The 22,813-nt window shown below is 32.8% G+C and overlaps 3 protein-coding genes and 1 pseudogene across 3 annotated transcripts; 3 read left to right on the plus strand and 1 right to left on the minus strand.

Annotated features, from left to right (window-relative positions):
- The first annotated feature begins 839 nt into the window (after positions 1–839).
- On the plus strand, positions 840–3,172 carry LOC122599558 (annotated as a pseudogene).
- Positions 3,173–6,208: 3,036 nt separating this feature from the next.
- Positions 6,209–13,733, plus strand: LOC122600404 (synaptotagmin-5). Its single transcript, XM_043773114.1, has 13 exons — positions 6,209–6,569; positions 7,561–7,665; positions 7,761–7,811; positions 8,104–8,224; positions 8,540–8,661; positions 9,182–9,283; positions 9,368–9,442; positions 10,775–10,854; positions 10,948–11,098; positions 11,179–11,409; positions 12,396–12,674; positions 12,789–12,902; positions 13,296–13,733. The coding sequence occupies exons 1-13, from the start codon at positions 6,465–6,467 to the stop codon at positions 13,440–13,442; spliced, it is 1,683 nt and encodes a 560-aa protein (XP_043629049.1). The 5' UTR covers positions 6,209–6,464; the 3' UTR covers positions 13,443–13,733.
- An 860-nt stretch (positions 13,734–14,593) lies between these two features.
- LOC122599559 (synaptotagmin-5-like) lies at positions 14,594–17,747 on the plus strand (the record flags this gene model as incomplete). Its single annotated transcript, XM_043772081.1, has 6 exons — positions 14,594–14,722; positions 15,367–15,519; positions 15,600–15,830; positions 16,153–16,404; positions 16,497–16,610; positions 17,303–17,747. Coding segments are annotated over 6 exons (1,026 nt in total), but the record flags the coding sequence as incomplete, so codon positions are not given.
- A 328-nt stretch (positions 17,748–18,075) lies between these two features.
- Positions 18,076–22,584, minus strand: LOC122599393 (monogalactosyldiacylglycerol synthase 2, chloroplastic-like). The gene is made up of 8 exons (XM_043771899.1): positions 21,775–22,584; positions 20,877–21,049; positions 20,059–20,220; positions 19,832–19,973; positions 19,501–19,725; positions 19,040–19,102; positions 18,752–18,826; positions 18,076–18,467 (listed from the first exon to the last, which is right to left on the minus strand). The coding sequence occupies exons 1-8, from the start codon at positions 22,045–22,047 to the stop codon at positions 18,207–18,209; spliced, it is 1,374 nt and encodes a 457-aa protein (XP_043627834.1). The 5' UTR covers positions 22,048–22,584; the 3' UTR covers positions 18,076–18,206.
- Positions 22,585–22,813: the final 229 nt, after the last annotated feature.

The raw sequence follows: 22,813 nt of genomic DNA on the forward strand, positions 1-22,813 counted from the left end.
AAGTTATAAGTATCCAGATTGAGTAGGAGTTTTCTAACTAGTGCCTTATAGGCACTTGATAAAAAGCCTTTAATTAGTTGTGATTTTTTTTCATGTCAAATTTATCCTTCCTTTATAAACTCCTATAATTACTTCAAATAATTATTATCTCCAAATTAATTAGTTACTCCAAATTTATTCCATTTCTTTTTTTTGTTTGACCGTATCATCAGCCTCACCTTTTCATTATTTTGTAAGTTTTATAATTCCCTCTAAAATATATTTCCCTCTAAAATTGAACATTCCCTCCAGTAATATTTAGCTTAATAAATACCCTCTATAAATTTTCCTCTTCCTTTATACACAGTGTATACAGCCACGCAATCCCTATTTCATAAGGAGAACACAACAGTTATTTAGAATGCATAGTATTGTTTGCCACAACAATTAGTGACAGAGGTTTTTTATTTGAGTTCTAAAGTTAACTATAAACTTATTATTTTATTGATTTAGTTTTATGGTAAAAATGTAGTATTCTTTTATGTAGTACCCGTAGTGTTTTTTTTTTTTTTTTACTATAATTATGATCCATGATATTGAGTAGATGGAAGTAGAATAGTATCCATAATTTTGATGATTGTTCACTTTCTATCTTTGACAATGATAAAATATATAAGTGCTTGTTTACAATTAAATTATTGTTCACACATCGACATATAAATTGTATGCATAATGTTTATAAATTTATATAGTTTTGTTTTGTTATTTAACAATGTTTGTTTAAGTTTGACTTTTTGTTAAGTATTTGTTTGTTAGATATGATTATAAAGTGATATGAGTAAATATTTATTATTTTGTAGATGAATGAAAGTGTTCTTTTTTATTTGAATGCCCCTGCTGTCAAAGAATTGCTAATGAACAACGTTCAAGAAGCAACAAATGTTAAAGATGAAAATGGCCAAAGCGATACGATTAATTTTGATGAACCCTTCGTAGGTCAATGTTTTCTTAGTGAAGAAGAAGCTTATGTTTTCTATCGAAATTACGCAAGAAAGCATGGATTTTCAATTCGAAAAGGGAGATTCGTGAACATAAGAGGACAAAGGAGAAGACGTGATTTTTTTTATCACCGGGAAGGAAAGCCGGGGCCAAAAGTGGTCGACTACTCAAAACAACAAAGATATCGTGCATCAACTAAATGTAAATGCAAAGCTCATATGCTTATCACATTGAGAAACATTAACGACATTTTTCTAGAGTGACAAGTCACTACATTTGTTGTTGAACACAATCATGAGTTGTTGTCAACACAAGAAGTTCGTTTTCTTCCTTCTTATCGGAATATTACAAAAGAAGATGAGGAACGTATACTAATGTTAAAAGAAGCAGAATTAAGTGTGAGACAAATTATGCGTGTTATGGAACTTGAAAAGAACGTGAGGCATGAAGAACTTAATTTTCTAATGAAAGATGTTCATAATTTCTTCATCAAATGTCATAAAGTTAACTCACAAAACGATGTTAGGGGGTTCTTGTAGTATTGCAAAGATGCTAAAAATGAACATCCTAGTTTTCAATATATATTTACAGTTGATGATGAAAATAAGTTAGAAAATATTTTTTGGTCTCATGCTCATTGTTTTGATTGGTACCAAAAATATGGAGATGTTGTGGTTTTTGATACTACATACAAAGTGAACTCATATGTGGTTTTTGATACTACATACAAAGTGAACTCATATGAAATGCCTTTTGGAGTTTTTGTTGGTATTAATAATCATGAAAGGACCGTATTACTTGGTTGTGCTCTTTTGCGTAATGAGACGACAAATACATTTGAATGGCTTTTCAAGGTAACCATACTACTTATTTTTATATAATTTTTTCTATTTTTCTTTAATTTATTTCTCACAAGTTTTTTATAACATGCAGAATTTTATTTCACTTATGAAAAAGTCGCCAAAAACAATATTGACGGATCAAGATTTATGTATGACAGAAGCAATCATAACACAGATGCCTTCTACAAAACATGCATCTTGTATATGGCATATCACCACCAAATTTAGTGGTTGGTTTACTTCTGCCTTAAGAAGTGAGTATTCAAATTGGTGCTCGGAGTTTTATGAGCTATACAGGCTAGACACGATTGAAGAATTTGAGGAACAATGGCCTATCGTAACTACAAAGTATAATCTACATGAGAATAAACATGTGATAGGGTTGTATCAAATTAAATCATTTTGGGTTCCTGCTTAATTATCTTCGTGAGTTTTTTTTTTGGTGGCATGACAAGTAACCTCTCGTGTCAGAAAGTATCAATGTATTTATCAAAAGATTTGTAACCTCTGCTACATGCTTGAGTCAATTTATAAGACAAGTGCGTGCTCCTATTTGCTATGTTTATTTTATATTCCTAAAAGTAATCATTCTTATCTATTTTTACTATACATATTTTTAGGTTGATTTAGCAATAGAAGATGTTGAGCAAAAAAAGATATATGATAATATGTTGGATAAGTATAATGGGTCAAATGTTGGATTGTTTTTGCCATTACAAGAACAAGCTCATCGATATTATACTCCATACGCATTCAAGAAATTTCAAGTGCAAATAAGAGAAGCATTTCAATACACGGTTCAAGAAGAAACTAGCATTACTTTTACCGTCTAACATCGAAAAGCAACTCGATCGCATAAGGTCTATTGGGATGGTAAAGTGGCTAACTATACTTGCAAGAATTTTGAATTTGTTGGTATATTGTGTCGTCATATCTTAAGCGTTCTTGTTCATAAAGATTGTTTCGAAATTCCTAGCACTTATTTGCTTTCTCGATGGAGCCTAGAGGATGTTAATTTTGATGTTCCAGTTCCATAAAACCAACAAGATTTTGTTATGGGTTCAACATCTACAAACAATTGTGAGTTTCTTTCTATCTCCATTGAGCAAGTACAATGCCCTCCTATTTCAAAAACAAAAGGACGACCGAAGAATAAACGAATGAAAGGTGGAAAAGAGTTGATGAAACAAGTGAGACATTGTGGACTTTGCAAGTGTGTTGGTTATAATATTAGTCGATGTCCGGAGAAAGAGAATTTTAAGGATGAGAACAATGGTATACAAGTCGCTAAGAAGAAAAGGAAAATCTCTACTGAAGATGATATAAATCCTATTTTCAGCTTGAAGTTATAAAACTATCATTTTTTTATTTTTTATTTTATTTTGCTTTGGTTGTAGTGGTCAATGGGATTGGTGGTTTATAATATTTGTGATCTTTATTTGTTTCAATAAATGATGGATTTTATCTTCTGAATACAGATGTTAAACAAGAACAATAACATATAAAACTTGAACCAAAAAAAAAAGAGGGAGGCTCGTACGTGAATTGTCAAACAAAAAACAAAAAGAAATGCAAAGAGTTGAGAGAGTGATAAAGCTTCTGATGATACGGTCAAACAAAAAAAAAGAAATGGAATAAATTTGGAGTAACTAATTAATTTGGAGATAATAGTTATTTGGAGTAATTATAGGAGTTTATAAAGGAAGGGTAAATTTGACATGAGAAAAAATCACAACTAATTGAAGGCTTTTTATCAAGTGCATATGGGGCATTAGTTAGAAAACTCATTTTTATATATAGAAATAATTTTTTTTTAATTTATATGATTGAAAATAGACTATAAACGTATTTACTATCAAAGGGTTAATGTTGATGTTAACAAAGTTATTGGACGGGTTGGTGAAATGAGGTACAAACAGTGAAATCGTACCACCACAAGATAGCGAAACCTCCATTAGCAAGCACGTTATTTTGAAATCGCAATTCGAAACCAGAAGATCAAAAGCTATTTTGAAATTGCAATGGTGCGATTTCAATCACGAATGCGGTTAGTTGTTTCGCGCAACGATTAAACTAATATTATTTAACCAAAAAAAGTATGAGTATTGATCAAAGTTGGGTTACTAAACTTATTTTTTCATATTTATATATTGACTTTGGAAGGCCAGCTTTGACTTAAACCCATTATTAAATTCATTTTAATTATATTATGATGCAACTTCTTCCATAGTCTCATGCCATATGTAAACTATTGTGATGCAACTCCTCTCCTATGTTGGTTAACACATTAACCAGCTGTTGACATTGAGTTATAAAATCCTTTTTATTATTATTATTATTATTATTATTATTATTATTATTATTATTAAAGTTAGTTATAAATCCCCTTTAATACAATTATTACATTAAGGTTGTTTTGGATGAGTGTTTTATCATACACATACTTTGTCTGAAGTCGATGAGAAAAAAAATCATATGCCTGGTTTTCCGAAATGTGAATCACAATAATCACACGTGATCGACTTATCGTATCTTGACTCCTCTCAATACATCATCGTTTGCTGTTAATGTTGTTACACTTGCCTATATAATATTTTGTTAACGATGTTTAGCATATTGTTCTTTAAGAATCAATAAAATAGATTATATATTGATATCATTATCTACCAATAAAGTAAAACAGGATATATAAATCATTTAACATATATAACTATTTACGAAACAAACAACCTGGTGTCCATCTTTTATATTTGGAGAAAAAATCTTAGTGTTTATCAAAATTATATTTGGATATAACCTAACTTTATGAAGATTAAATATATTTTAATCATTTTTTTTTTTGGATATACCTTGTTTAATTACTTAATCTATCAATACACTAAAACATAATTGAAGGGATGTTTGAGTGACACATAGGGTAATCCTTTATCGAAATGTGTATTTTTTTTTTCTATTTAATAACTAAAATTTGTTTTGAGTTTTAAATTTATGATAATCTTTACGTAATATAATTTTAATAAAGTATTTAAAAGATATATTTTTAGTTAAATTATTAATTTAAATTAAAGGAAAAACCATATCTTTAACCTCAAGTAAGGCCAAATGGCAGAGTTAAAATGGTAGCGTGGCATTTCAAAAATCGAAAATAAAATAAAAAGTCAAACATATCCCTGTCGGCAAAACCTACTGATATCCGGCCAAATAATCGATTTCAATACATAAAATACAGGAGCACTTTCAATATTTTAAAAGTGTCTATTACTTTCATATTTAAGCCAGATGAATATTTATGAGTACTAGCATGGGTGGTGGTACCATACTACCATCAGACATTGATTATGGATTCAAATATCAGGGGTAACAACTAACATGTCAGTAAGATTTTGTAATATTCTTTGTTATTAAACATAACTTTACATCAACATTTACGTCATTATGCAAGTATTTGCCACCATCAAATACCATACTATCACTCTCATCGTATCAGATGGTAATTATTATAACAAAAAACCAGTTTAAATATTTTAAAATCGAATTGATTTAAGCTTTAAACGGGAGATGGAAAAATATAGTTAGATAATAATAACAAAACGATTTACCACCAACAGATTAATAACTCAGCAGCAAAGAAATTTTTTTGTGAAACTTTAGATTTTGAGAGATATAGACTCGAGTCAAAAAGGACAAAATTTTCTTATAACATGTTTTTTGAGCAGATTGTGTCTTCAAGCAGACTGTTAAAAAGGTTTTGCCTACTACTAGGTTTTGAATGAGGAGCTTTCTAATATGGATATGGTTAAACCACCATAATCTAAACAAACTGTCCGATTAGCACACAATGGAAAACAATCTATAACGATGTTATAAAGCAAAGTGACTTATCATATTTTAAGATATTTATATAATTTAGTAATTTTTTATAACCAAAATACCCTATTAATTCTCTTTTTTTTTTGACCCCTTAACAATAATGCGTAAATTACACTATCAATTATTTATCTTTTAAAATATCTTCATTAGCATTACATCAATAGTCTACACTACTCGATGTCGCATCCACCACCACGCCGTCGCCGTCACGACCACCGCCACATTGCGTGGGTACCGGGCTAGTAATCTATACTATCTAATAAAACAAATCACTTTATTTTTCTTTAAACTTTCTGTTTTTGAAAACCAAAAATACCCCTCTTCTTTATTCACTAATTTAAACATCTCCATCTAATATACCTATAATACCCTTAATGAAATCATTTACAATATATATCATTCAACACTTAAAATGATTGCACTACCACCTTTAACATCAATTATTTTTATAATCACTGCATTTCATTACATGTTAATCACATCCGATCTCTCTGCATCTGTCTCTCTCTTACACACACACACATAGAAAACGCACACTTTACAAACAGTCGACACGGATTCTTCATTCATTCTTTCACCATCCAAAATCTTCGCTTATTTTCATTTTTCCTCAAAATTATTAAATAATATAAATACAAAAACAAAAACACAAAAACACCAATCGCTACACTTTCCATCTTTATCACACACACAATCTCACACCTACTAAATTAAATCAAAACCAAAATCAAAAAAATCCTAGTACCACTAGCAACACACATAATAATAATAATAATGTCGTTTGTAGGTGGAGTGGTGGGCGGAATTATAGTAGGGATATTATTGATTGTCGTTTTTGTTCGTTCCGAGAATCAAAGATCTGCTAAACGCTCTGCTCTTGTATGTATCTATATCTATATCTATGTATCTTTCCATAATAATAATTTTGTTATTATTATTATTATTATTATTATTACAACTGTACTCAATCCCTACATAAGTTAGAGTATCGGTAAGTAAGATGTAGACAGTTTTACTTTGGCCTCGCAAACTTTATTATTATTATTTTTTAAAATGTATTATTTGCATTTGTTGTTATTATTGTTTAAATGTTTAATGAATAAATTTTGTAAAATTGATACATATTATTGCGACTTTTTAGATTCATTTTCTTGATTACTTAAAAAAAGTTTGATTTTCTTAACAGGTATTTAGCTTAGCTTTTACGCAGTATTTTTAACACTTTATTCAAAAAAAAAGGAAGTAAAAATAAAATGAAGTTAGAGTATACTTTAGTCAACATATTGTATGAGAAACTTTGAATAGTATTACAATACAATTTAGATGTAACTTAATCACTTTAGTAATAAAATAAATTAGGGAAATGATAACATACAGTATGTGTATTGTTTGGAATGTACCTGAGTTTTTTTGTTGGCAATGTATAGGAGTTGTGTAATTTATTAAAGTCGATAGCCCGGAAGTAAGGATGAAAATTTAGAAGCCTTGAATATGTGTTTATTTATTTTATTTTTTACATGCTAGTATGCTACTAATGATTTGGACCAACAACTAATGTTATATGGTAAACTGTTGTTTTATGTTATGTTTTTTGTTTTTGTTAACATATACTAGCATTCATGGTACTTTTGGACACCCAGTATGGTCGCACATGTTGCATTTTGGATGGATTTAAGCTTTATGTTAAAATACTATGGATGGATTCTTATTTGGAGTTTGCACTGAAGTAGTTGGTAGTGTTTAAATTGTGTAAATGAAATATGAGATGTTACACGTTCTATAAGTAGTCTCGAATTTTTTAATATAGTTGTGTGTGGAAATTACTAAATTATCTTGGCTGATATATTTTGGGTCAAAATCTGTGATGAAGGCGACAACAATTGCGGCTTTTGCAAGAATGACTGTTGAAGATTCTAAAAAGTTACTTGCCCCGGAATACTATCCTTCTTGGGTTGTTTTTTCACAAAGACAAAAGTTGAGTTATTCTTCTATTTTTTAAAATCTTTTTAGTTTCTTTTTTGGCCTTTTCTTTATTTAGGGACTGATTCTTCTTGTTATTTGTTTTTTCAGTTAAACTGGCTCAACGCTCATCTTACAAAGATCTGGCCCTATGTTGACCAGGTCAGTTTTCCAAGGGTTTATTCGATGCCCCTTTTTCTGCTTTCCTGTGTATTGGATGTCTAATTTGGATATGCATTTTCAAATCGATATACGTCAATCAGAATCATACTATCAAGTGTAATAAATGTGGTGCAGGGGATTGTGCTTTTGTAGTTTGAAGTTGTATAGTCACATTTTAATGATGTCCTCTAATGATGAATTTTTTAATGTTAAGGAGTTTTAATCTACCCTTTGATAATCAATTTTGTTGCAGTTGTTTGTATATTATGCTGATTATGTTTTTTTTGGATAGGCGGCTTCTGAGCTTATTAAAGCTAGTGTGGAGCCAGTACTTGAGCAATATAGACCAATGGTGCTGTCCTCTTTGTCATTTTCCAAGCTTACCCTTGGAACAGTCGCACCACAGTTTACAGGTTAGGCTAATTGATGTTTGTGCAGTGGCATCTATTCTGGGGTTTAGTTTGTGCTATGATTCTGGCTATAGATTTGTTGGTAGATGTGTCAATACTGATCATTACATGAATGAGTTGATGAGGGTTATATTTTAGCCAAACAAAACGGGTCATATATAGCATTACAACCTCCTAAAATTTATATTTGCTATTGCGAACCTATGTGACCCATGTGAAGATGTACCAAATGCCAACCGTTTTGACCCCTTGTCGAGTCCATCCATTTCATTATGTATTCTTGAACTGTAATTGATGCTTGATGCTTTTGTTCTTTAGGAGTTTCTATTATTGAAGATGGAGGTGAAGGAATAACTATGGAGTTGGAGATGAATTGGGATGGGAACCCGAGTATAGTACTTGATATTAAGACGAGACTCGGAGTTGGATTGCCCGTGCAGGTAATTTCATTTTGCTTAGTCTTTTTGTGCTTATATTAGAAATTTGACTTCTAAACTTTGTTCACTATTACACATACATTCTTTAATCTTTAACTTATCCAAAGTTGGAGAACTCATGACTCGGAATCGGATCGGCGAATGGGGGATTCAGGATTTTTTGAAAACTTTGATCGGACTCGGGCGGTAACCGGATTAGGGTTTTAAATGAAAAAAATTAAATTTTTAAGTTATATGTAACAAACTTCAAACTTAAACATAATTGTTTAGAAACATTAGCATAATACATCAAAGTTTAATTAGAAACAAACTTTCACCAATGTAGAATATTATCAAAAGTTTATTATAATTTTTTTCTGACCGGAGTTTTGACCCGAGTCAGCTGACTTTGACCAAAATTGACCCCAGTCTGAACTGTTGACCTATTTTTAGTCCGATCCAGCCTGACTCGACTCTTGGAGGAGCCGATCACCGATCCAGTCTGACCACCCTTCGATCTTTAAAATTTATTTATGCTGTACAGGTGAAGAATATCGCGTTTACTGGTGTTTTTAGGTTGATTTTTAAGCCCTTAGTTCCCGAGTTCCCTTGTTTTGGAGCAGTTTCATTTTCTCTGAGGCAGAAGGTACATCTCTTTTTCCTTCGGTCTGTTTAATTACAAAATTAAAGTGGAAAGTACACCATTTTTTATCTGTGTTAACTTTTGCAGAAAAAAATGGATTTTACGCTGAAAGTAGTTGGTGGTGACATTTCAGCTATTCCTGGCGTTGCTGATGCCCTTGAGGTGTGGAAACATTTTATATTTGTTTTGCTCTGTTCATCATTTCTGCCATGTGTTGCTAATATGAGATGCAAAGTTTTAGTATATTGCATCGTATACGTTGAATAGAGGTGGCAACGTGTTTACAGCTCAGCTGGGATAAGTAGAATTGATAGTGTAAATGGAAATAGGTGAACTGGGTGAAGTTCACTCATAGTGTATTGTAATTTAATGGTTAAAAGACCAAATTTGCCATTTAAAATTTGTGAAAAGAGCAAATTTGCCACTAATATATGAATGACCTAATTTACCACTGATTTTTTTTGAAAGACTCTTATTTGCCACTAAACAAAGTTATAAATGTAAATTGCTATAAAAAATATCTAAAATAAGTAAATTTGTCACCAATCATTTTCCTCCAAAATGCTCCAATTATTTCAAAACTATTGTCATATATTTCAAATCTCATATGTGTACGTACACATTCTCTAATATGTGAGACTCTTATGAAACAATACATATTATGCTCACGACTTAAATAAAATATTCAGTTATGAACATAACCAACTAAAAAGATGAAGTCGGTTACTTTGAAATACCGTTCATATTAATCAAACATGAATCTAAGGTGTATTGATTTAGAGTTTTTGTGTGTGTATGTGTATATATTTTGAAAAAGAATTCAAAATTTCACATTGTTTATTTAATATCTTAAAGCGTCATTTAGAACATAAACGAACAATTACAATGTTTATTGTTAATGTGTGAAATATAAAATATAATTTTTTTTTTCTTGTAAAAAGTGGTACATTTGGTCTTATTATATTTATTTAGTGGTAAATTTGGTCTTATTATATTTATTTAGTGGCAAATTTGGCACTTTAAAAAAGTTAATGGCGAATTTGCTCTTTTAATACATTTTAAGTGGCAAATTTGCTCTTTTAACCTAACTTAATGCATAAAACTTCTTATTTTTTTATTAGATCATTTTTATTCAAATAATATAGTAGTTACGTAATCATATTTGACATGCTTACTATTTATAAAAGAAAGTTATGAAATGTAGGACCCTCTCTGATCCTACCCATACTAGCTCGTACCAATAGTCCAATACCCATTTGACTGTTATGGTGTTACCCAAGCTGTCTGAACCACCCATTTTACCATCTTTAATGTAAAGGTTCCGTTCATTTTGATCATTTCTTTTCAATCTCCTTGTGGTTTGTTTATATGATTCTTGTCATCTCTAGTAAATCGATGCTACAAGCACATCTTTGTTTCTCCTCACACCACATTGATGAGATCTGCCTGATGAAAAAAATAAAAAGAGGTCTTTATATAGTCTTTCTTATGCAGAGTACCATACGTGATGCTGTCGAAGATTCAATCACCTGGCCAGTTCGAAAAGTTATTCCCATTTTACCTGGAGATTACAGGTGCAATTTGATAACTCGATGAAAAAGTGTCCCTAAATGTATTATATGAAGCGCATTTTTTAGTATGTCCAATCTATACTGCTTTGATTGTAGTGATCTTGAACTAAAGCCCGTGGGAACTTTGGAGGTGAAACTTGTCCAAGCTCAAGGTTTAACAAACAAAGATATTATTGGGAAGTCCGATCCTTTTGCTGAATTATATATACGTCCCCTGCGCAACAGAACGAAAACCAGTAAAGTTATTGTAAGTCATGGTTTTTGAAGTAATTTTCATTTTCTGATATTTCAAGATAGCTCAACGTGTTTCTGCTATTTTATTCTCAGAACAATGACTTAAATCCAATCTGGAACGAACATTTTGAGTTTGTAGTCGAAGATATCTCCACTCAACACTTGACAGTAAAAATATACGATGATGAAGGGCTTCAAGCCGCTGAACTTCTTGGATGCGCTCAAGTGCAGTTGAGTTCACTGGAGCCTGGTAAAGTGAAAGATGTGTGGTTAAAGTTGGTAAAAGATTTGGAACTCCAAAGAGATAATAAAGATAGGGGCAAGGTAATAATTCTTGATTCTTGTTCTTGGTTGTGAGCATGATGGGAATTATGAAATTTAGTGGTGACAAAATGGACGGTAAGGGTGGGCTGGGTAACAGTTTCAACCGAGCCATTTGGGTAATGGACTGGTTTTTTACTTGAAAGGTTAAAAATCTATTCTCTTCGAATTGTTAAGTTTATTTCATTATTTATTTATAATTTAAGATAATGGGTATATGAGTATATCATATACGATTACAACATATTAATTATATCACATATTAGCGAGTTGTAAAAGTTTGTCTTAAAATATACCTTGGCCTTTGGGGCCTATTTCCTTTCAGGCTAGTTTCTTTTGTTCTGCTGGATCTTTAGAGAGCAAATGCAACCTGAATCAACACAATCATTAGTAATTGGGTCAGATATGCCACCTCTAACACAAAATCTTTCGAATGTCAAAATACTTTAAAAGTATTGTTTTATACGGCTTTTCATTACATCATCAAGATCTATTCTATGGATGAGTTGCTCTTTATCCAAAAGGGTCAATCTGGGTTATATTCAATAAAAAAGTCAAATAAAAAAAAGAGCCAGCTATGAAATGTGTTGAAAGCTACTTGACGTGTTTAAGTTGCCGACAACCCACCTAAATTGTTCTATTCATGTCGTTTCTCAAATCATATCAATACATGAAATTTCTATTTTATTCAAGGCTCAAACTCTTGTGTGACCACGTTAATCCCTTTTTGGGAGAGTTTTAACCGATTCAAGTTTGTGTTAATCCAACATCTCGACCCAACTCATAGTACAAGTTTTCCTTTTAAAACTAAACACATTTTCTGTCATTACCCGACCCACCCATTTTGCAACCCGTTTTCTGTCATTACCCTTTTTGGGAGGTGTATTCCATATGATATTGAAATGCCAAGAAACTTTGGAATCATTCTCTTATATATATATTTATGTTAGTTTGTAATTTAGATCCTTGTTTGTCTCTTTATCTTCTAGGTGCACTTGGAGCTACTATATTGTCCATATGGCATGGATAATGGGTTCACAAACCCATTTACTTCTAATTTCACTATGACCTCCCTTGAAAAGGTTCTTAAAAGTGGAAATAATGAAACCAATGATCTATCTAGTAGAAAGAAAACAGTAATTGTAAGGGGAGTGCTTTCTGTCACTGTGATATCTGCTGAAGACTTACCGCCTACAGATATTATGGGAAAGGCTGATCCTTATGTTGTGCTCACAATGAAGAAAACTGGGATGAAAAACAGTACTAGGGTATTTTTTCCTCTTTAACAACTTCATATGTGATTTATGTTACGCATATCTGCTTTAGATTACTTGGTAGGTCATATTCTATTTTCCTTCAAAATTTTTATTACTTGTTTGTAGGTTGTCAATGAGAATTTGAACCCGGTTTGGAATCAGACATTTGACTTTGTTGTTGAGGATGGATTGCATGACATGCTTGTGGTGGAAGTGTATGATCATGATACATTTGGGAAGGTATGTGCTTTCAATATACATCTTTTCTTTGGAGTAAGAGAAATTTTCTATTAGATTGGAATTCGTGATTTTGAATCATTGACTTGTGGGGTTGATTTGGTTTGTTATTTAGTCCATATGGGTTGAATGGTTAAATTCATAAAGTTTAGTTTTTATTGGAAGCGATGGTCAAGGAGGTGGCAATCTTGACCCATTTCTATGTGAACGAGTTTATTCCAGTTATATTGCATCTGTTTTGAGTAAAATCAGAAAGTGTATTAAAGATTGTTAGAGAAAAATATATGAATAAGCTACAAGACTGAATCGCTTATCAAGAATATTGTACCCATGTCAAGTGTGTTGATATATGTAAGGTATTGTTAATTCAAACATTCCGAAACTGCTGATGTGCAGGACTACATGGGAAGATGTATTTTGACGCTGACAAGGGTCATATTAGAAGGAGAATACAAAGACTGTTTTCCACTTGACGGTGCTAAATCTGGAAAACTCAACTTGAATCTCAAGTGGATGGCCCAACCAATTTATCGTGACTCTTAACAATTGAACCCCATCAGCTGCGCTAAGCAGAACTCATGATCCTTAAGAAAGTATGCTGTTTGTTGCATAGCAAGAGGTACACTTGATGTACATAAACTTTGTGAAGTTTGCGGTAAAAAAAGAACAGATTATTTTGTGTAGATTTGGAAGATAATAAGGGTTTGCACTTATTGGGTAGCAGCAAACATTTTGGTTCTGTAATTCGTTTTTTTTAACCCATGTTCTTTTTTGCTTTTAACTATTTACACCTTAATCCCTAGTCACCAATAGAAGTAATTTTTTATCCTCTCACTTTTTGCTAGAGTGGTTGTGTGTGTGTTTTCCGTAACTAGTTGTAGAAATTGATTTGTTAAAGAGCTTGCCTTTGGTAGATGTCAATCACCAGAGTCGTTTTTCTAACATGTGCTCACAAGAGACATGTTGAAGCACATTAGATAAACTAAAAGTTTTTATTTATATGGACTGAATTTCCGATTCTGGCCTTTCCACTCTCATTATTAAAAATAATGATGGTTGTTAGGACGTTCAGAAAAGGCTGCAAAGCCTGGGGGTTTCAACGCCAGGTCATCCACATGGCACTTTTGCGTTCCAAAGGACTGGTGGTGGCACCTCCAGTCTTCGATACACGGCAAAAGTAGGAGTGGGGAAACCTGGACTACATGGTGTTTAAGCTAGCTTCTCTCCAACCGTCCATTGTTGCAAAACCCTATCCAAAAAACTCTATATTGCCAAAGCGTTGGGTTGGAAGTACAAGAATGTCCTCATGTGCAATACATGTTATGTACTTAACGGATCAAAACTAGCGGACGTTAGTGACAAGGACAGATTGATATAGATCACAACTATAGGGATGAGTGCTGATAAAAAGACAGATATTAAAGTTGATAATACGGCAAACCACAGTCGACATATGTGAAACCACTCCTGTATCAAATTACAATTTATACGTAAAGTTGACTCATACACTTGATTAACTACAATATGAAACACAAATATCTCTTTGTTAAAGTAAAAACCGGCCCCAGGGGCAAGATATTTGCATGGCCATCCCCTATGGCCTAATAAATTCCATCAAAATTCAAAAATCAACTCACTTTCAACCACTCTTATCTCTCACATTTTCTTTAATTTTTTGATCAAAAACCTGACCTCAATCAAGGAGGATCACAAACAAGTTTTCATTAAAATCACACAAAAGATTACAAACAAGTTTTTCTTTCATCTTGCTAACAAAAAATCCATCTTCTTGGATCACTCAAGAACACGGTTTTACAGGCTCAGTAAGAACCAAATCTTAGTCCCTACATCTCAAGATTCTTGCTTTTTGTAAGTATAATTCAAGTTCCATAAGTGATTTTATGTTTATATCTTATTTGTTCTAAGAGATGTTTCTAACCAAAAACTGGTACTTTCTTATTTAAGTTCATGTACATTTTGTGGGTTGAGACCATCAAGACATTCGTATGTCTAAGTATAATTGGAAAGATCGAGGATCTAACCTATGTCAAGAACTTTGGGATAAAAATTATCTAAAGATATGAGATGAAAAGTTGGAACATTTGTTTATAAGATGTTAAATGTTGTTAAGAATCACATTATATAGTTGTTACATAGAAATGGAAGGAAATCATTAGATAAGCGTTTATGTTGAAAAAATGTTGCTTTTGCCAAATTGTGCTGCCTGACCCACCCATTTTACCATCTCTAATGTAAAGGTTCCTTTCATTGGACCATTTCTCTGTACTGTCCTTAAGGTTTGTTTATATGATGATTCTTGTCATATCTAGTAAACCGAATCACATCTGAAGTTCAGTATTTTTAATTTATGATAATGCTTTGATAACTCAATGAAAAAGTGTCCCTAAATGTATTATAAAAAGCACATTTTCGGTAAATCTAATCTATAGTAATGCTTTGATTGTAGTTATATCTTGAACTAAAGCCCATGGGAACTTTAGAGGTGAAACTTGTTCAAGCTCAAGGTTTAACAAACAAAGACATTATCGGGAAATCTGATCCTTTTGTTGAGTTATATATACTTCCCCTGCCCAACATAACGAAAACCAGTACAGTTATCGTAAGTCATCCTTTTTTAAGTAAATTTCATTTTCTGGTATTTAAAGATAACTGAACTTGTTCATGCTGTTCTATTCTCAGAACAATGACTTAAATCCAATCTGGAATGAACATTTTGAGTTTGTAGTTGAAGATATCTCCACTCAAAATTTGACAGTCAAAATATACGATGATGATGGGCTTCGAGCCTCTGAACTCCTTGGATGTGCTCAAGTACAGTTGAGTTCACTCGAGCCTGGTAAAGTGAAGGATGTGTGGATAGAATTGGTAAAAGATTTGGAAATTCAAAGTGATAATAAAGATCTGGGAAAGGTAATAATTCTGGATTCTGGTCTTCGGTAGTGAGCTTGATGGGAAATTATGAAATTTAGTGCTGACAAAATGGACCGAAGGGTGGGGCGGGTAACAGTCCAAAACGGGTAATCTGGGAAGAATTTTCATCACCAGTTTCCCCTTTGAAATGAACAAATTTTTTCTTATGAGGAATCCATTCGACCCATCCATTTTGCAACCTCTGCTATCTGGTGTATTCGACATGATATTATAATGCCAAGAAGCTTGGAATTCATTCCCTTATACATTTATTTATGTTTGTCTGTTAATTTAGATTCTTGATTGTTTAAATTTCTTATAGGTGCACTTGGAGCTACTGTATTGTCCAAATGGCATGGATAATGGGTTCAAAAACCTGTTTACTTCTAATTTCACAAGTGAAAATACTGAAAATGGCGATCTATCTAGTAGAAAGAAAGCAGTTATTATAAGGGGAGTGCTTTCCATCACTGTGATATCTGCTGAAGACTTACCATCTAGAGATATTAAGGGAAAGGCTGATCCTTATGTTGTGCTCACCATGAAGAAAACCGGAATGACAAACAGTACTAGGGTACTTCATGTGATTTATGTTATGCATATCTGTTTACATCACTTGGTAGGTCATATTCAATTTTCCTTAAAAATTTTATCACTTGTTTGTAGGTTGAGAATAAGAATTTGAACCCAGTTTGGAATCAGACATTTGACTTTGTTGTTGAGGATGGATTGCATGATATGCTTGTTGTTGAAGTCTACGACCATGATATGTTCGGGAAGGTATGTGCGTTCAATATGTATATTTTCTTTCGATAAAGAGCAATTTTCTGTATACTGAATTGGAGACTTTGACTCATATGGGTTGAATGGTTAATTTCATACAGTTTAGCTTTTATAGGAAGAGGTGTTCAAGGAGGTTGAATGCATGCAATATCTTTTTCTAATGCATACAACCTCTTACGACATTTTTATTCAAGTTATGGACAGTTGTTTATGATTCCACTCCACTCCACCTGACCTGACTTATTTCGAGTTCTGCATTAAGTTGCCCGCTTTGCCCCACATGATATGTTGCGTTTCATATAGTTGGGTGCATCCATTTTATACCTTATGTATAAAAACATGTTTAATTAACAAGCCAATTTCATGTTCATTTCATGTTCAACCAATCTTGGAAAACCAATCCTACTTTCCGGCTCAGAGAAAGAAAATTGACTTATTTGCGCCTGTCAAGCTGGTACTATCATTAAGTGGAGGTGGCAATCTTGAACCATTTTGTATGTGAACTAGTTTATTCCAGTTATATTGCATCTTTTTCGAGTAAAATGAGAAAGTGTCTTAAGGATTGTTAGAGAAATATATGACTAAGTTACAAGGCTGAATTGCTTACCAAGGATATTGTGCCCTTGTCAAGTGTCTTGTTATTTATAAGGTATTCGTATTTTAAACAATCCAGAACTGTTAATTTGCAGAGTCACATGGGAAGATGTATTTTTACACTGACAAGGGTCATACTAGAAGGAGAATACAAAGACTGTTTTCCACTTGACGGTGCCAAATCTGGGAAACTCAACTTGAATCTCAAGTGGATGGCTCAACCAATTTATCGTGACTCTTAGAAATTAAACCTCATCAATTGCACTAAAGAGAAGTCATTAAGAAAGTGTACTGTTTGTCAAATAGCAAGAGGTACAGTTGATATACATAAACTTTGTGAAGTGTGCGGTAATAAAAAAACAGATGATACTGTGTAGATTTTGAAGATAATAAGGGTTTGCAGTTATCGGGTAGCAGCAAAGATTTTGGTTCTGGATTCTTTTTTTTTTTTTTTTGTAACTCATGTTTCCTTTTGCTTTCAACTATTTACACCTTGAATACCCAGTCACCAATGGAAGAAATGCTTATCCTCTTCACTCTTTTGCTTGTGTGTCAGTTTTCTGCAACAAGTTGTAGAAGTCGATCTGTTGATGAACTTGCTTTTGGCAGATGTCAACCAGTGAGAAATTTTCTGAAAGTGTGATGTGTTGTGACAATTACACAACGATGCTATGGATTCGATAAAGGCCACTCTTAAAAGGATCAAGAAACATATAACCAATCTTTTGTTTTGAAGAGATAATCATACCAACAAAATATAACAAAAAGAACAAACATTTTAAGTTCTTTTTTTCTGAATCATTAAACAAGATTTTTTCTGCATTATGTACAAACTACAATGAAAACTAGATAAGGGCACACCAACTTCTTCAAGTTCTAAAAGTACTAAATTCATAACCACAAAACTTACAATTTTCAACACACAAAAGCTTTTCAGTAAAGCTCAAAGAATGGTAGATTGGTAGGTAATAATTTCTATAGAGTTACATGTACATTTCCCTAAATTAAGTCCGTGAATGATGACGTTAAAACGTAAGAAACGTCAGCAAGGGGCCCGCGTTGACCCGCCAAGTCATGGATGTCCCTCACAATGTCAAACACTGCCTCGGGTTGAGCTAACTTGAGGGCGTTCTCGGACATTTTTTTGAGCTCATCTGAATTGGTGCTGAACCATCCAGCTACTATCCGAGCTGTTTCCTTTGGGCTTCGGGTGAAGACACCTGCACCATTTCCCACCACGTATGGGACGTTGCCTTTTTCCTGTTGGTCCAAAATGAAGCAAAATAAATAACAATATGGCAAATATAGATGTGGCAAATTTGATGCAACTATGAGCAAACAAGTCAATTTGGCTATTCTTTATAAAACATAACTCTTTGGGTCAAAAGATGAACCTTTTAACCATTCTATAGATCACTGGTCTTTGAAAGAGTCCCTCAAAGTTTCGGATTTGAAGTTTGACAGGTATCCGTTTTACATGTAAAAAGTTGACCAATAACTCCCTTGTAAGAACTATTTAATGTTAATTAATTAATTTTACGTACTTGTCCAGGAATATAGTCATTCAGGATAATCGGAAGCCCTCTGATTAGTGCTTCTGCAATGGTGCCAGGTCCAGCCTACAAAATTCAACAAAGAAAATAAAGAACCTGGAATCTTTAACAACAAACTAGAAAAGATTTAGAGCGTCCTTTTGCAGAACAACAGATGTAATGCCCAATTACCCACAAAAATCAGTCTTTTTATAGCCAAAATGTATGCTAAAAAAATTTACAAGTGGAAATTGAATAACTAGCTCAGTTTGATGATAAAGATACGAGAAAGGATTGTACCTTGGTAATGATGCAGTCACAAGCACCCATCCATTTCTGCATCTGTGTCTCAAATCCTCTTACCTATGATAAAAAAAAGTAACAGAAATTTAACTCATGTTTTTTCCAAAACATAATATAAGATGTGGTAACATGAATGGGTTGGATAACACCTTAACACGTCAATATGGGTCATTATTTCATTCTTTGCAGGATTTGGGCAGACCAAGAACACTTTTGCCCGCTATTTTTATTTTGTATAAAATGGGATAGTGAAAGCCATGTGTTTCAATAATAAGCTAATTTATTGTACAAAGTGATTCTAAGAGTTTTTATGCATTTAAGAAACACTTTAGGCGCTTTTCGGCCAATTTTCTTTTTAGCTATGATCGTACACATTTTAGTATTAATCCGTGTAACCCATTAAAACGTTAAAAATAAATGGGCCAAATTGCACCTCTATAAATATATAAATTTTTTACCTTAACCGGTATCTTCCATTCCAAAGACTCGAGTGAAGAAGCTAAGGCTTTGTTTCGACCACATATTATTACCATTTGACCTAATGGTTTTCCAGTTTCTTTGTCGAGCAAAGACTCTGCAAGAGCCTTTGCTGTTTTCTTCACGGGTCCCATTCCTTCACCACCTCCCATCAAAAGAACCGCAGGTAGTACTGGATCCAGTTCTAGCTCTACTCGTAAGTCATCCTGCAAATTCCCGTAATTTACTCTCAAGAAAACCAAAACCACCATGATATACAATTGATTAACTTTATGCAATTCATCCATAAGAACTGAAGGAAAAGGTTTTAACCTTGTTGAGAACAGCACGGGCAAAAGAAGGCCGAACAGGCAATCCGAATACTCGTACTTGGTTTGGTTCTAACTTGTCTAACAAAGCTCTTTTTGATACCTCTTCCGAAGGACAGTAGCATCTTTTCACCCCCGGGTGAAACCTGGTAACATAAAAGAAGTTTTTTAAGAGTTTTGTCGATTAAATACTATAAGTAGGTTCAATTAGAAGGGTAATTATGACTTTACCATGTTCGGTGGCATGTATTAAGATCGGTAATAACAGTCACAAAGATGACTTTCTTTTGCAATCCTTGCCATTTAAGAACCCATAAAGGAATGTGTTGCATTAGAGGATGAACACTTATGATAATATCCGGTTTGTACTCCATTAAACCAGCCTCTACCTCCCTACATTTCAAGATTTAATCATATAAAAAAATAGTTAGAAAACCGAAACATTACCACTATACTTCCAACATAATCAATGTTTCAAATAATGGTAGGAAACACATTGGTCAAACGGGTATTTTCAAGTGTGGGTCAAAATGGATGGTGTTGGATTAACCCGTAAAGAACTTTATCAGATGCTTCAGAAATTTTTAAATAACTAATGTGTTAAACAAGATATTGAGATTACAAAACTAAATTTTATAACAATAATTTAGCTTTTTCCTTATCAGGTGATTTAGTAACGTTTAGGCCTTTGAATGCACTTGGGATAACTTCCACTAAGTGGCCTGTTTCTCTTTAGTTAAATATTAGATCTGTTTCCTCCTGAGTTAAATTATTTAAATTAAGCCAGTTGACCCGTTAAACATTAAACATGACCCAAATCAAACCATTTATACAGATTGACTTCTCTACTTAGTGGGTATCCTATGCTAGCATAAGAGACGCATTCAATAGCCATATTCACATCTTGTAGATTGCTTAAAAAGCTACAGAACCAAAGATTTATCTATAACAAAAAAACCACAAAATTTAATTTGCATAAGGACCATAAAAACTACCAAAGCCTCATTGAATTAGGGGAAAAAGAGATAGGGTGAGGGCTAAATATATACTTGGCATAAAAGGCGGCAATAGCAGCAAGATAAACACCATGTATCCATCGTGGAGAAGTGCCATGAAACGCTACACTCCAAAGCTGGACGTGCTTTACCATGAACTTGTACTGATTTTCCATGTCGTTTAGAGGCCAACCCGTATATTCCTTCCAAACATCCTTAACAAATATCTACAAAAAACGAGCAAATAAACAAGTTGCTAAGACAAAAAACTTAATAGAAACTGATCAAGACAGAATTCACACCTTGGACAAACTGATCAAGACAAATTACAAATGCAAAAACTTTACATGAAGTCAAAAGAGCCTAAAATCATCCATTGGATAGTGAATGTCATTTCTAAACTTTATTAGCATAGTTTCCTTGAAAAGTAGTATTCCTTAAATTTTCTTATTACTTGCAAAGAAAGGACCAGACTATAGAGCAATTTAGCTATATTAACAGGCTAATAACATTGATACAATTCGACCATCAAAAACTACCTAAAATTGTTGAACTATGCCCTAAATTTGGTTCAAAAACACAATTTTTCTGGAAACATAACATAAATTCTAAATTCTATCAAACAACATAAAAGGGGGACAGCTTATGTGCATGATCATTATACAAAGGGGGTGTAGGTGTTCGGAATAGCTACTTAGCTTATTTGTTGGACTCATGTGTCTTGATTATTTGAAAAACCAATTAGTTCAATTTTCTGGCTTATGAGCTTACTAACTTGAGCTTAATTATCTTAAAAAACAATAAGCTCAGACCAACAAGCTCATAAATCCAATAAAATGAGCTTATTAGCTTTTCAGAAATACATATTAAATAATCCAAACACTTCCAAAGTTCAACATCAATATTCATGTATGATATAGATATATAAATATGGATTGAAATGATTTCATACCCTATATTCATCCCCAAATTCCATCTTGAATGCATCACGAATCGCCTCAGCTGAGGCCCGGTGACCGCCACCAGTATCACTCATCAAAATAAGCACATTCTTAGTTCTATCAGCACCAAGTTGCACCATTTCCATAGTGTCACCTTCTTCATGCATTTCATATCTTAACCTTTTCTGTCCATTAACACCACTGCCACCACCAAAACCATATACTCCAACTCTTTCGAAAACCGCCTTTATCGAACTTTTCTGTGAAGCCACAATCGTCACCATTCTCCCACTACAACATATATATGCATACAACTATCTGTATCTATCTTATTTTTCCAAGATTCCAAAAATCCTCAAAACTTTTCAAATTTTAAGACTAACCCAGAAAAGAAAACACAAATATATATACTATACTTTGCTTTAAGTAATACACAACTATATGTATATAGCTGTATACATATTTTTTTCAAGAAAACAACAAACACTTACAGAATATCAAATTTCAAAGCAAACCCAGAAAGGAAAACCATAAAAGAATGAAACTTTCTCTATAATTTAACCAAATGGGCTTCCTTAAAAAAAGATAAATTTCAAGAAACACGCAACAAAGATGTGTGTATAAATATATATTTATATATAAAGTTTGTATTTTTATCAACTATATCAAGAAACTAACACCAACCCACTTGTCAAAAACTCAAAAAGAATATAACCCACCGGAATCTTGGATTTTACGGCGAAATACGGCGGTTGCCGGCTGTGACAAAAAACAACTATGTGACAGGGACACACACAGCAAAAATGGGCTAATATTTTGGAGTTAAAATAGAGGTGATAGAAACAAGTATTATGCTGGAATTATTCTTTTTGAAAATATGAACCAATGGTAGAGGATTTAATGATTATTTGTTGACAATTTGTGACCGTACGATCAAGTCTTTAGTTTAGGAATGTTCCATAATTCAGATTCGGATCTTATTTCTTTTTTTAATTTTTTTTTTCTTCCATTTGGGTTATTTTAATTTTTAAATTGTTTTCATAATAGTGG

The sequence above is a fragment of the Erigeron canadensis genome, chromosome 5 (assembly GCF_010389155.1).
Source record: "Erigeron canadensis isolate Cc75 chromosome 5, C_canadensis_v1, whole genome shotgun sequence".
NCBI classification, from domain to species: domain Eukaryota; kingdom Viridiplantae; phylum Streptophyta; class Magnoliopsida; order Asterales; family Asteraceae; genus Erigeron; species Erigeron canadensis.

What these genes read in the sequence shown, in the direction of transcription:
- LOC122600404 (XM_043773114.1), top strand. Translation starts at nt 6,465, where the DNA reads ATGTCGTTTGTAGGTGGAGTGGTGGGCGGAATTATAGTAGGGATATTA. An exon ending in GAGTTGGATTGCCCGTGCAG is followed by an intron (nt 8,662 to 9,181) that starts GTAATTTCATTT and finishes TATGCTGTACAG; the next exon opens with GTGAAGAATATCGCGTTTAC. An exon ending in ATTTTACCTGGAGATTACAG is followed by an intron (nt 10,855 to 10,947) that starts GTGCAATTTGAT and finishes CTTTGATTGTAG; the next exon opens with TGATCTTGAACTAAAGCCCG.
- LOC122599393 (XM_043771899.1), bottom strand. Translation starts at nt 22,047, where the DNA reads ATGGTGACGATTGTGGCTTCACAGAAAAGTTCGATAAAGGCGGTTTTC. An exon ending in AATTTGGGGATGAATATAGG is followed by an intron (nt 21,050 to 21,774) that starts GTATGAAATCAT and finishes CGTTTTTTGTAG; the next exon opens with ATATTTGTTAAGGATGTTTG. An exon ending in ATTGCCGCCTTTTATGCCAA is followed by an intron (nt 20,221 to 20,876) that starts GTATATATTTAG and finishes CTTGAAATGTAG; the next exon opens with GGAGGTAGAGGCTGGTTTAA.